Here is a 13,647-nt window from a genome sequence, read left to right as displayed (position 1 = left end):
TTGTTGCCGTTGGCCACAGTTTTGACTTCAGGCTCAAGTCTTAAGGTATCCACTAATCCTCACCTCGCCTTCTCACCACAAGTACCCGGAAGCCCAAAGTGCCTTGCTCATGGCCACTCACCAAGTGAAATTAGGCTCCTGATCTTATCTCGCTGGCCTTGCTGAACTGTTACCCGAATCAATCAGGGGGTTACGTGCCCCTCCGGCTCGTGAAAAAACTGCTAGCCAGCACTGGCCTGCCTCCGAGCCAATATAAATTTCAGGGCGTTCAAGGTGTGAACCTGTGCATGTTTAGCTTTGTGGTGGTATCTTTCCTGATGAAACTCGGGATATAGTTAGTTATTCACAACCACTTGAGGGATTTGAGCGGCTCAGTGTGTATTAAACACAGAACGTTAGCCAACTTCTATCGAATCTCTCTATCTACCAATAAGGTGTCCCTCCGTCTGTTAGGTATCTGTAGAAGTGGAATTCCACTGTAATAAAAACCGTTAGCTACTGTAAGACACTTTCTGATTCTCCACCATTATCCTATAGGAACAGTGCATGGGTAGAATGAACAACAAACATCTTTTAAAAATAAACAATTTCAGTGATTCGCCCCTATGTCTCTGAGCATCTCACATCCTAACCAAAGTGTTTTTCTGTGTATGTGCATTTACGGAAAAAATGCTTCCCTTGTCAGTGGTATGGGATTGGCTTCTCTAAAAATGGGGTGCCGCTCTATACCAATTAACGAACGATAGGCTTCGAGATAAGCTCGTACTGCAATAAAGACAATTTACAGCACAGTGAACAGTGCTGTGCAGGCATTCTGCTGCCTGTACAGTGTCGTACCTGCTGACCTGTGTGCCGCGTTTTTACCCCCAACGTCCACGCCATCCTCTCATGTTACCCAGGCCTCCATAAAGCCCACACGCATTCTGTCAGATGCCTCTAAATTAGCAACGCAACAGCTTTACAAAACCTGCCGTCTTCTCAAATTCAAGTCTCGTCTGTGGTTCTTTTATGCAAGCACAGCATAAAGACGGAAGCGTTCACGGGCCCCCTTTCAGGCACCACTCTGTTTCCCTTTAGCTTCCGTGCATTTTGAGCCGTTAGCCCTTTATATACCACGGGCCGACAAACTACAGGCTAGGAGCCAAACCTGGCCCACTACCTGTTCTTATAAATAAGGTTTTATTAGAACAGAGCTATACCCCTTCACTTAGGCTCTATCTGTGGTTGCTTTCTCACTCCAAGGGCGCAGTAGCCGCGGCAGAGTTGAACATTTGCTGAAGAGACTGCGTGGCTTGCAAAGCCTAAAATATTTACCGTCTGGCCCCTGACACGCACAGCTTGCCGACCCCTGCCTTACACTGTTGCGGTCCATTCTAAGCTCATTACATACGCACAGTTAACACACTTCGGGGCTGGTCAACTTTCAGCTCAACAGAACCGTGCTTGTGGATGGACGTGTGTATTTGTGTCCACGTTCACCAGAGACCATACGTGCTTTAAGACTGAAAGTATAGCCGTTTGAATCTTCTTTCGCTTGTGATACAACAGGAACCCTAAAAAGGGGCTCGTTCTTCCTGAGCTTTTTTTTTTTTTTTTTTTTTTTTTTAAATTTTTTTTTTTTCAACGTTTTTATTTATTTTTGGGACAGAGAGAGACAGAGCATGAACGGGGGAGGGGCAGAGAGAGAGGGAGACACAGAATCGGAAACAGGCTCCAGGCTCCGAGCCATCAGCCCGGAGCCCGACGCGGGGCTCGGACTCCCGGACCGCGAGATCGTGACCTGGCTGAAGTCGGACGCTCAACCGACTGCGCCCCCCAGGCGCCCCTGAGCTTTTTAAAACAGTTGGTAAACTGAGATTACAAAGCTGAAGTTGCCCCCAAAGTGGTAACGTCTTGGGATTCTGACCCTAAGTGATGAATCATCTCAGATTCATACTGCGTGAGGAAACTTGACTTCTCCAGACCCGACCGAGCCCTTTACTCCGACCCAGGGCTCCCCCAGTGTACTTCCTTTTACTCCTGATTCATTTCCTGACAACATATCACAGGGCCAGATGGACAGCCTAAGTGAAGGTTTTAGGAAACTCATTTCCGAAGAATGTATTTGTGAAATAAAACTTATCTGGCGCTTTTATTTATCATTTATTTTTGCTGGTAGAGAATATTTTTAAGCGGTGCAGCCAGTTAGCCTCTATTTTGTCACTGGAGAAACTAGTCCACTGCAGTGGAAAACGTTGTTTGTTTTAACTTTGTTTAAACAAAAAGCGGAACTTCCTTTTGTACTGTGGGAATGAGCACATCGGGACCCCAGCGATGAGGGCGGATTGTGAAAGAGATCCGGACTGACGTAGCTCTGGAAGGTCCGTTGTACGTGAAACGTGGTTTCTGAAGAAGTGCCCGAAACAAAACCCAAGTAATTTGCTGCATATTCGGTAATGACCAGCAGATACCAAGCTCTGAGTATGGCTTGGCGTAGAATAAAGACAGGTAACCCTGATCACTCTAGGAACCGTAATTACATTCTGAGACTAAATCCCGTTACCTTCTAACGGCAGCCTTTCCTAAGGCTCTTCAGTTTTGGAAATAGACCCAAGTTACAAGCCAGTGTAAGTTACCAGCCCTTGGGACGCAAGTTAAACGGTAATGGGCAAGGCCAAGTTGCCTAAAACACCAAAGAACTCTTGACCATGATCTCGTGGCTACCTTACTAATTCACTTCAGCCCGTCTTTATCAGACGCCCATAGTGTTGGGGTGCAGAAGTTATTGGAGCTAGAGAGGACGGCTAAGCCACATATGGGCCCTGCCCTCAAGGACTCACTGCCCTGTAGGGGAAGGTAATAAATTCCACCACCAGACGGTATAACCATGAAATAGAAAGATTAGAAAACAAAAAACTTGCTCAAGGAGTCCAGAGCAATGGATAAGTCACTCATGCTGGGACTCTTTTGAACTATCAAGAAGGAAATGAGGTTCTCTTCCCTCTCCTTTTTCCTGTCACCTGGTCTGGGCCTACCACTGGCAACACCCACTGCTGAGGAGCCAGTGCCCTTTTTTCTCTCTTCCCTGCTTTGAGGAACGTCATGAATACCTTGGCCGTGCTTACATGGTCGAGCGTGCAGTTTTCATACTTGTAAGAAATCTCGGAGTCACGTGGGAAAATTCAGAACGAAGGAAAAGAGGGAGGGAGGAAGGGACGGAGAGTCCTCCTTAGAGAACCTGTAAATGCGTACTAGAGGTGTTAGACCCTGACCTTGAATTTGGAACGATTTCTTTTGGAATAGAAGCTCCCTACTTCTTTGGTCTGCACGAGTAGTCCTCACATCGTTGTGGGGTGTTTCGGTCCTTGCGGCCCCTGAGCATGGTGGACCCCGGGGGAAAGGAGGTGACGTACTAGGGGTTCTCGTGGCTCCGTCCTACATTCTGGGATTTCACGCCAGACTGTCGCAAGATGTGTCTCACTGCTCAAGTCGAAGTTTGAAAACCAGTATTTCACCCGGAGGCCCTCGTGGTCAGAGGAAATTGCAAGCCCAAGACCCGCCGGGTATGGTCAGAGGTCCCGAATTTTCTGTCCACTTATGGATATTATCATACAAGATTTTTATCAGAACCTGCTCTCCAAAACTAAGCATACCCGTGGAGGATTCCATGAAACAAACAAGGCGACTGGGTCTTTAGCCACCGACTCTCAAGGCGCCTGCTACCTGTCGAATTATGGGGAGGAAGTTGAAGGCTCATTCCCGGATCTGGCTCTGTGGCTTGCCCATTAGTGGGGCTCCTCTCCTCCCCCCCCCCCCGCCCTTTTTTTCCTTCTCTTTTCTCAAACGCCCCACCCCACCCCACCCCCGTCATCCTGGGCATGCTCGGCCTCTGTGGCTTTTTGCCTCCCACTTGGGGTGCAGACTTTTGGGACACACAGTCAGCTGCTGTTCACATCCCAGTAAGTTGTGAAGTTGAGAGTGAAGAGATGGGGATTTTGGGACGTGCAGCTTGAGGTTCTAAAGCCGTCCTTGAAAACAAGGCTCACTTAGTCAGATTTCTCCGCTGTGCTCGCTTCCATCCAGTTTAACACATGAACTCTATGGATTCTGTAAGTGATGTCTCCTGGATCATGTTATCTGTTTACACTGATTTTAAGTGTATGTAAAGGTTATTTGACTGGATGTGTCTTTCGGATTTTTTTTTTGTTTTTTTTGTTTCGGTTTTTATTTTTTTCCAGAAGGGAATAAATGAATTGTCATCTCAACGTTTGTTCGGTAAAAGCAGCAAAACGGGTATGAAACTGTTTATTTATGCATTTTTTTCCTTTCTGATATCTCTGCCTCTTCCTCTCTCCCGTTATTAAAGGAAGAAATACCCCTGGGAAGCCAATGAGAGAGGTTAGTGAGATTCAGGCTCACGGCCATGGCTTCTGTGTGTCTCATCACGCTTTCTATGTTTGGCGCTTGTGTAAGAATTGTGTGTGTGCACGCGCATGTATGTACTACAATGTGTCATCACGTAAGGATGGTAGTCACCTCTCCACTTGCAGCTCATGAGGAACATTCTTCAAATGTTCACTGCCATTGTCATCACCATGACGACAGGAGCAGGGGTTGGGGGAGCAGGAATCTCTCTAAGATGGCAGCCCTATGTGGTCCCCAGGTTGGAATCCTGCGGTTCATCGTCTCTCGCCATTTGTCACATGAACAGAATCCTCAAAACAATGAATTTAGCCTTGAACATAACCGATGAGTCGTGAGGTTTCTGTCTACTTCCAGGACCTTAGCATTTTCTGCCAGTGCCCTTGGTTTTTATTCTTCCAGAATGAGTTCGTTTTGTTTTTGTTTTCCTTTTTCCTCATCCCCACCCTCCTTTCCCACTTCAGCTAACTTTTTTTTTTTTTTTTTTTTTTGAGCACTTACTGGGCCAAGCACTGTTGTAAGCACTTGCCATCTTTTTCATAGTGTAATCTTCATGACAAACCTATGAGGTAGGTACTCCTATTAACCCCATTTTCCAAATAAGGAAACTGAGTCCGTGAGAGAGTAAGTAAGCAGGGTGTTCCAAATGACAGAGCCAGAATTTGAATCCAGGCAGTCTGGGTCCAGAGCCACACTCTCAGTCTTAATCGCCACCTTAGCAAATGGTGTTTGAAAGGCTCGTGTCATCGCAACTAGCCCTCTCGAGAGTGCGCTTTCTTTCCCTGGCATTTGGAACCAGACAGAACATGTCCAAGGAGGGATAAAAATTGAATGTTGGAGCCTTGAGGCTTTTTCTCAGCGCCTGTTGATGGGTTCGAAGCGGGTAAGATACAGTATTATCACTGAACGTGGCTTGAGATGTGACAGGCAAAGCTCCTTCATACTTCTGTCAGAAACATTGTCTCAACATTGCATTACCTGATCAGTGGCTATTGGAGGACAGTGTTGAGTGACAGCTCAAGTGAAACAAGCTTGTCCTTACCTAGAGTTTAGCGTGAAGGATGGGAGAAGGAAAGGTCCTTGATGGGTAGCGCTAACCTATGCTGTTCCGGGACACGGGTTGGACAGGTAGAGAGTTCTCATGTGAGAAGATTCTAGATCCTTAGCAACAGGATAGCCAAGAGTCATCCCGGATTCATTTAAACATAAGGAGTCATACTGGAAAGTCTGCCAGCACCATGCCATGCAAGTCTAATGAATTGAACGGTCCTTCCGTGTGTCTGTACCCATGCTTTCTTCCAAGGCTGGGGACAGTGGGGTCCTGGTGGGGGGGGGGGGGGGAGTGGCAGGCTGGGAGGAGAAACTGAGGACACCTGAATTGGTGAAGCAGTGAATGCTCCTGACCGTTTGCCTGGCTCACATACTTCTTAGGTGAGGCTTCTTGGGTTCATTCTTATGGTAAGTGCCCCTTACGATTTATTTTGACGTGCTATGAAAAGCTGCACCTTAATTTTGACCACCCTGAACGTGTTTCTCTCGTGAATGAATTTTACAACAGGCCAGCAATACCTATCATTCGAGTCACACGGGCATTTGGAAACTTTACTACCCGAGTTGTATATTCGAGTCAGACAAGTTTCCAGAAATCCAGAGAACCAAAGTGATTTTTTAGTGCTACCAAAATGACCTCAACATGTACAGTGGATTAGATATTTTTTTCAAAGAGTAAATTACAGAGAAGAAAAACACGAATTTCACTGCAGTATTCTGGCCTTGCTGTGGCCAACTGAATGCGAACCATTTATTTGGGAACTGTATTTTTAACAAATAGGGTTCCAGATTGCGATTGAGGTCTTGGATCTCTGCCAGAAAGTCTCAATTCCAATCACTGTGGAAAACAACTCCCTCCGGCCGTGGTGGCTCGTGAGGCTAAATGTGTTGTGGTTAGCGCCAACTTGGAAAAACATACGACCGCCCTAATTAATGTTCGATGCATGGTGCCTTTGTGTTCAACAATCCTTGCTTAAGAATGGATTCAATTAATACTTTCTACAGACGTATTTTTATGTCACCTTGTGCCTGAAGCGGACTGCAAACCCCTAAATCCTGCCTGCTTTTCAGTGCCCCTCACGTTCCTGTCAGGTAAAATTAATGACCTCGCTAATGTTCTGCCTTCCACACATGGATAATAGAACCAGGATCCAAATTTGTTTTCTGTATCCCTATCAAGCTGTAGTTTTGTGCCTCCGGGGGATTGAGTTATGATTCTTTGGGGCAGTATTTTGTCAAAGAGATAGAATTTTTTTTTTTTTTTCTGGCTGTAATGAAAACCTCCATGAAAAACATTGCAGTCATTACTCTGCTGAAACAGGTATTTGTAAATAAAGTAACCAAAGGCAGAATACAGATGCAGTGAGGGGACTCTGAACGTTCTGCATTTTTCTAGCACGGGGACAGCCGTGAGGGCACTCGTGAACCTTGTAGACCGTCCAGACAGGTTAAAGGCCCCCTGGCGTTTTGTGGGCGTGTGCGTGGTGTATTTAAGAGTAATGAACGTCTCTTTTGCCTAGTAACTTTTTAAAGAGCAGACACCCCTAGAAGTGATGCCTCTGGAGAGTCTCGAGAATTTGCCTTCCGGGTAGTAAACTGGACACCATTGCAAGGAGTAGGAGCGGCACGTACGTGGCTGTATAAGCCCCGAACGCATTTCCTCTCGAACTGCAGTCCATGTTCCCTAGCCCACAAGCTAAAGTGAAGCAATAGGTACTTTTTGATTATGATCAGGAAGCCAGCGGGGAAAAGGAGTTCTTCCCTGTTCGGTTTGTGTTTTGTAATACATGTTCTGTCTCCCAGGTGGGCTGGCCCCTAGTTGGATGTGGGTGATGAGAAATAGTTCGGGTTCTAGGCACTTACCAGGTTGTGAGGGTCTCAGGTTTTGTTTTTCCTGGCCTCATTAATAGCTGCGAAGACTGCAAGTAATTGAAAACTTGCAGGTAGTCCACACGAATGATTGGGTCGATCTCCCTGGGTTTCCCGGCAGTCCCAAAGAGATACGAGGGGGCCGCTGGGTGGCTGAGTCGGTGAAGCGTCCGACTTCGGCTCAGGTCGTGATCTCGCGGCTCATGGGTTCGAGGCCCGCATCGGGCTCTGTGCCGACAGCGTGGACCCTGCTTGGGATTCTCTGTCTCCCTGCCCCTTTCCTGCTCTCTCAGAATAAATAAATCACCTTAAAAAAAAAAAAAAAAAGAAAACAGATACCAGGGAAGCCCTTCAACCTGGCAGCATCAGTTAAGTGTCCGTGCTCTAAGGAGCAGCCAGGGGCCCACCGTGTCCTCCGGCGGTTTATACGGTTTAGAAAAACCAAAGCTGATTTCCCTTCCTCACTGAGGACTGCCACACTGCTGGCTCACTCGAGGAACGGTACACCTGCTTTGCTCCAAGTTCTTCTGTTTGCAGCCTCAACCAACATCCAGAGTGTTGTTTTTTGTTGTTTTTTTTTTTTAAACAGCCAGTTCTCATTGGAACTCTTCGCGTTAATACAAAGCTCCCCAAGAGTTACAAACTTCATCACCTCCAAGTCAATGGTGTTCAATTTGTTCTAAGTCTTAACTTGATCTGGAGCCATCGCTGGGCAGGTGCCTGCCCGTAAATCCTCCGCAGACCCCTCCCCCTTGCTCTCATGTAAAAAAAAAATTTTTAATGTTTATTTATTTTTGAGTGAGAGAGAGAGAGAGAGAGAGAACGTGAGCAGGAGAGGGGCAGAGAGAGAGGGAGACACAGAAGCCGAGGCAGGCTCCCGGCTGTGAGCTGTCAGCACAGAGACCGATGTGGGGCTTGAACTCAACAACCTCAAGATCACGACCCGAGCGCAAGTCGGACGTTGAACCGACTGAGCCACGCGGGCGTCCCTCTGTCATGTGGATTTTTAAAATGCTGTGTCTCTTGAAATAAATATGAGAGCAGAACACCTGCCCTAGTCTATCTTTAATGCGTACAGGGATGCTAACACTGACGAGAATGTATATAAAGTTGATACGTGGCAAAGTAGTAATAGCCTAGTAAAGCATTTTTAGTTCCAAAGGCAGTGCTCCAAGAGTACGATGATTTAGTAATGTCCGCGAATTAAGATTAGCCACATGAAAATATGGGACACGTGTGAAAAGGCAAGTCATAAACTCGGTCTCAAATGATCTGACTCTACATCTGAATTTGGCCACAGAGTACCAGAGACAGTGCAGCTTTTGTGCTCCCTGCTGGGGGATTCCTGCTAGGTCATGTCACATTACTACTAAAAGGCTGTTCTGATAGTCAACCCTCATTGAGGAGGAGAACAAAAAATGCATTCACAGGATCCCCCAATCCATGCTTTGCATGTGGGTCGGATCATAATTAGGCTGGAGAGCAATTTGGAATGAAAAGGGATTTTTTTTTTTTTTTAAGAAGCAGCTTCCAGATTCAAAGGTTCAGATCCCGAAAGGTTGATTCCAGAGTTTGTTTTCCAATTCCAGTAAAAGCAGAGAGCAAACAGCCTCCTCTCCCGTGGCCTCGGAAGGAGGCAGCGGCTGGAGACGGCACGGAAATGAAGACTCCATGTCTTGGTCACGGTGGTGGCGATGATAATGGCAAAGGCGTTAGACAGAGTCACGGTGGCGGCGGAGGTAGTTGGGGTGGCGGTGGTTTGGGAATACACAACTTTGAGTACAAGGACACAGTACGTCATCTCCCGCAACAAGGTGGAAAAGGGACACCCCGTCATGCAACACTCCTGTCATCAAGGGAACCTTGTGCTTCCCCGTGCAATCCTTTTGCTAGATCCTTCCATGGGGAAGATGAGTGCACTCGCTGACACTCGTCCACGCAAACGACCCCAGTAGCCTGATCCGGTAGTAAGCCGATACTAACCCCGCAGAATGGCTTCATTAACAAGGCTTTGCTTCTTCCGGGAAAGTGGTGACAAATCCAATCGTGTCGTGTCAACCTCGATGCGGCTTCTGTGTTGTCTTCACCTAGAAGTGGGGAAGGATTTCCCGAACGGCAGAGAGTCAGGCTCCTGTTTCCTGCACCTAGTGTCAAGTCTTTCTCTCTCTTTGTTTTCCAGGACACAATGTAGGAAGCCTTTTCCACTTGGCAGATGATTTGGGCAGAGCGATGGAGTCCTTAGTGTCAGTCATGACAGACGAAGAAGGGGCAGAATAAATGTTTTACAACTCCTGATTCCCGCATGGTTTTTATAATATTCATACAACAAAGAGGATTAGACAGTAAGAGTTTACAAGAAAAAAAAAATCTATATTTTTGTGAAGGGTAGTGGTACTATACTGTAGATTTCAGTAGTTTCTAAGTCTGTTATTGTTTTGTTAACAATGGCAGGTTTTACACGTCTATGCAATTGTACAAAAAAGTTATAAGAAAACTACATGTAAAATCTTGATAGCTAAATAACTTGCCATTTCTTTATATGGAACGCATTTTGGGTTGTTTAAAAATTTATAACAGTTATAAAGAAAGATTGTAAACTAAAGTGTGCTTTATAAAAAAAAAAAGTTGTTTATAAAAACCCCTACAGACAGACACACACACACACACACACACACACACACACTTGGAGGCAGCGCATTGTTTTGCATCGTTTTAGCGTGATATCCATATGAAATCCATGCTTTTTTCTTTTCTTGCCTATTAAAGATAGGACACTTCCTCTAACACCACCAGATGATTACTTCACAGTGCTCTTTTTGGAATCGCTGGCCGAGTGGGACTGGCTGGGGTTTTTCGCTTCCTGCATCTATATGTCTAGAAGTATGTAAATACTGTAGGGATATAGATAAATAGATCTGAATTTCTGGAGACCTTTGAAATTTCTTGTTCAAGTGACCTGGCCACTTCCTAATGCAAAGAGATTGCCTCTGGTCCCGCAGGCTTACCTGCTTGGTCTAGAATGAATTCTCCCTGGAGCCTGAAACCAGGGGGCAGCTACCACACTGAAACACTTGTCTGGGGCCCCAGAGGTTTCTCATTTGCAACTTTCCACTGACAGCGACGGTACCGAATTTTTGCAAAGGGACATGTGAATGAATACACAGGACTTACTGTGTCCGAGTGATCCGTTAGCTGATACATTCAGCTTCCGGCCGCTGGCAAGGCCACCGTCTACATTTAATGATGCTTCAGCGGAAGTCACGACATCAGAAGATATTTTTCACTCGCAGACAGTAGGAGATCCTTCTGGTAGGGCTGGAAGGCTGTGGATTGCCAGCCGATCCCTGCGAGGGAGGGAGGCCACTCGTGAAGTAAAGGGCTGGATGAATGTTCCTAACCACACTGAGAGATCTTGGTAATTACAACGAATTCCCTCTGCCCTCTTCTCACAAACGGCAGTGGTTATTTCAGGGGGTTTTTTCTTTTTCTTTTTTTTTTTTTTTAAGGACTTTCCCCATTGCAGTGAGTTTTTAAATGCCACAAGACTTCATCTAAAATAACGGTGTGTTACTGTTAAATATCCACCCACAAGCCCATGAACTTGGTTGCCCTACTTCACATTTCTCTACAAGCAATTCCACGCAGGTTTGTAAGGGGGAACGGAGACGGATTCGCGTGTTCCGAAAAGTACTCCAAACCCTTGGCTGGTGGATGAGGAAGGTTAACGATACAAAGATTGTTCAAAAAGAATAACCCAAGAGGACTAACTGGTAGGAACAAGCTTTACTCTTTCGTGTTCTTAGCCTTTTTTTTTTTTTTTTAATCATTCATTCAATAGAAATCACCGTGTGACCTATTATTTTGCAAATCTGTTACCTCTTAGGTCAAGTGTTAACTTTTGGGGAGTGGGTTTTGTGTATTATTTTATTAATGATAATTAACATCCAACATGGCTTCTCATGCTATTTCTACCTCACTTTGGTTTTGGGGTGTTCCTAATAATCGTGCACACATGCTCTCACCCACTTGTCTCCTGTGTCAACATTTTTCTCCATTTTTTTTTTCCCCCCACTGTAACTTCCGCAAGAAAACCCAAAGCTCTAAGGTAACAAAACGACCTGAAGATTCGGTTTTAGTCTTGCATTTTTTCCTTTATGTGACACTGGACTTTTTCCTTCACCCACAAGTTTGGTTTTTTTGTTTGTGTGTTTGTTTAACCATGATTAAAAACAAGGGGTTGTGTTCCTTCCTACTAAGCGGTTTTAAGTTTCCTTCTAAAAGCAGAGGTAAATAGAGTGCATAATTTTATTTTAATCTTTTTCTTTTATCTTTTAGACATTAGTTCTGGAGTGAGTCTGTCAAAATATTTGAATAAAAATTGAGAGCTTTACTGCTACATTTTAAGCATAATTTGGACATTACTTCGTGTTCTTTATAACCACCAAGTATTAAACTGTAAATCATAATGTAACTGAAGCATAAACATCATGTGGCATGTTCTGTCATTGTTTTCAGGTACTGGGTTCTTACTTGAGTATCATGATAGATTGTGTTTTAACACCAACACTGTAACATTTACTAATTATTTTTTTAAACTTCAGTTTTCCTGCATTTTCACAACATATCAGACTTCACCAAATATATGCCTTACTATTGTATTATATTACTGCTTTACTGTGTATCTCAATAAAGCACGCAGTTATGTTACAAAAAAAAAAAGTGTTGAGCGGGGTGCTTTGTTTTTCGTTGTTAAAGATGGAATACAGTCACATGGTTGAAAAGTGAAAAATCGAGAAAGCCAAATGGTGAAAATCCCCTATTCCCAAGCCATCCACACTGGCCTGTGAGTGAATGTTGCTTTCTTGTGTATCCTTCCACACTACCATTATCGAGAAAGCAGTTAGCAAAGATCTGTGCCTCCTTATGTTTTTTTACCACACCTAAGATCGCTTTCTATGCACCCAGTTATATACCTTGCTTTTATGGGCTCAAGAGAGCCAGCCACTCTTAATTATATTGAAACAATTTTTTCCGTTTCAATATATCAAATGCTTTCTCGTTTTTTTTTTTTTTTTTATAGCTGTCTAATAATATCCCAGTGTATGTTAGTGGGATAGTATTTAGGCTGTCCTCTTTGGGAGGATATGTGGGTGGTTTCCAGTCTTTTCCTGTGACACAGAGTCCTCCACATCTTCCATTTCATCAGGACACCTGTGCAAAACTTGGGCCGGGGGACACATTCCCGTAGCTGAGATTTCTCGATCAAAGGCGGCATTTGCTTCTCACGACACTTCCTCACAGCTGAAGGGCAGTCTGAGCGACGGGGGTCCCACCTAAAAGGGTATACCTCAGAACTGGTTCTGGGGAGGATAGCCCTCCTACGCCCAAGTCATGATCACCACAGAAGGAGATCCCCTCGCCCCTGCCCCAACTGCGGAGGAGGCTAGAGAAAGGAGTAGCCCATCAGCTCCCCTCAGGACGGGTCCCTTTTGCCTCTGACCAAGATTCCTGGAGCGGAGTTCCCCAGCAGTGTTCACATGGCAGACAGAGGTCCAAAGACATGGCAAAGCGCACTCTGGGTGTAACAGGAGATGGTCAAGCTTATTAAGAATGATGCCAAGAGAGGGGGCGCCTGGGTGGCCCAGTTGGTTGAGCGTCTGACCCTTGATCTTGGCTCAGGTCACGATCTCACAGGTTGTGAGTTCAAGCCCCACGTCGGGCTCTGCACTAACAGCACAGAGCCTGCTTGGGGTTCTGCCTCTCCCTTGCTCTCTGCCCCTCCTCCGCTCGCAAGTGCTCTGTCTCTCTCAAAGTACGTAAATAAACTTTAAAAAATAAAAGGGACGATACCGAGTAAGTATGGCATCTCTGATAGGAATCGCTGCTCAGTTTCTCCAGGTGGGCTGATGACACCGGCCTGAAGGCCACATACACCGAGACTAATTTTCACCATATTGCCCTCAATCATTTATCCCTCCCACCATAACCTCCCCAAACCTGCGTTGGTTTCAGAGACTGGCTGTTTTGACGGACGACTGCACGGGGAGGACTGTGAGGAGGGCGTTTGGCTCTCCGCTCTCCGCTGGGCACAGGCCGGCGGGGAGGGAATCGTTTCGCTTACAATGTAGAATGGATCACCCTGGTGCAGATTGTGCGCGACCAAGCAAAATGCGTGTTTGGGGGAAAGTACCAAGACGAGTGGCTGTCTTCTGTGGAGCCGAGCTGGGATCTCCCTGATTTTGCAATCCTCTGACGGGGGAACGAATACAAAAACCGGTGCGGTGCACGTGCAAAGACTTCCCTTCCGATGAAGGGTAGCAAGGACGT

At 45.8% G+C, this 13,647-nt stretch overlaps 1 protein-coding gene across 8 annotated transcripts in view; it reads left to right on the top strand.

Annotated features, from left to right (window-relative positions):
* DMD (dystrophin) overlaps positions 1-12,039 on the top strand; it is a 1,834,617-nt gene extending 1,822,578 nt beyond the window's left edge. For 5 of the 8 annotated variants that reach the window (XM_030304767.1, XM_030304766.1, XM_030304769.1 and 2 more), the window contains one exon: positions 9,500-12,039. In XM_030304767.1, coding sequence (XP_030160627.1) covers positions 9,500-9,597 — 98 coding nt within the window. In that variant the 3' untranslated portion in view covers positions 9,598-12,039. Of the gene's footprint in view, positions 1-4,345; positions 4,378-9,499 lie in introns of all 8 variants that reach the window. The other 3 variants (XM_030304772.2, XM_030304771.2, XM_030304768.1) reach the window with 2 other exon arrangements.
* Positions 12,040-13,647: the final 1,608 nt, after the last annotated feature.

This window comes from Lynx canadensis, chromosome X, assembly GCF_007474595.2.
Source record: "Lynx canadensis isolate LIC74 chromosome X, mLynCan4.pri.v2, whole genome shotgun sequence".
Classification (NCBI taxonomy): domain Eukaryota; kingdom Metazoa; phylum Chordata; class Mammalia; order Carnivora; family Felidae; genus Lynx; species Lynx canadensis.
The sequence above is the reverse complement of the archived record's forward strand: the minus strand, read 5'-3'. Positions and strand labels throughout refer to the sequence as shown.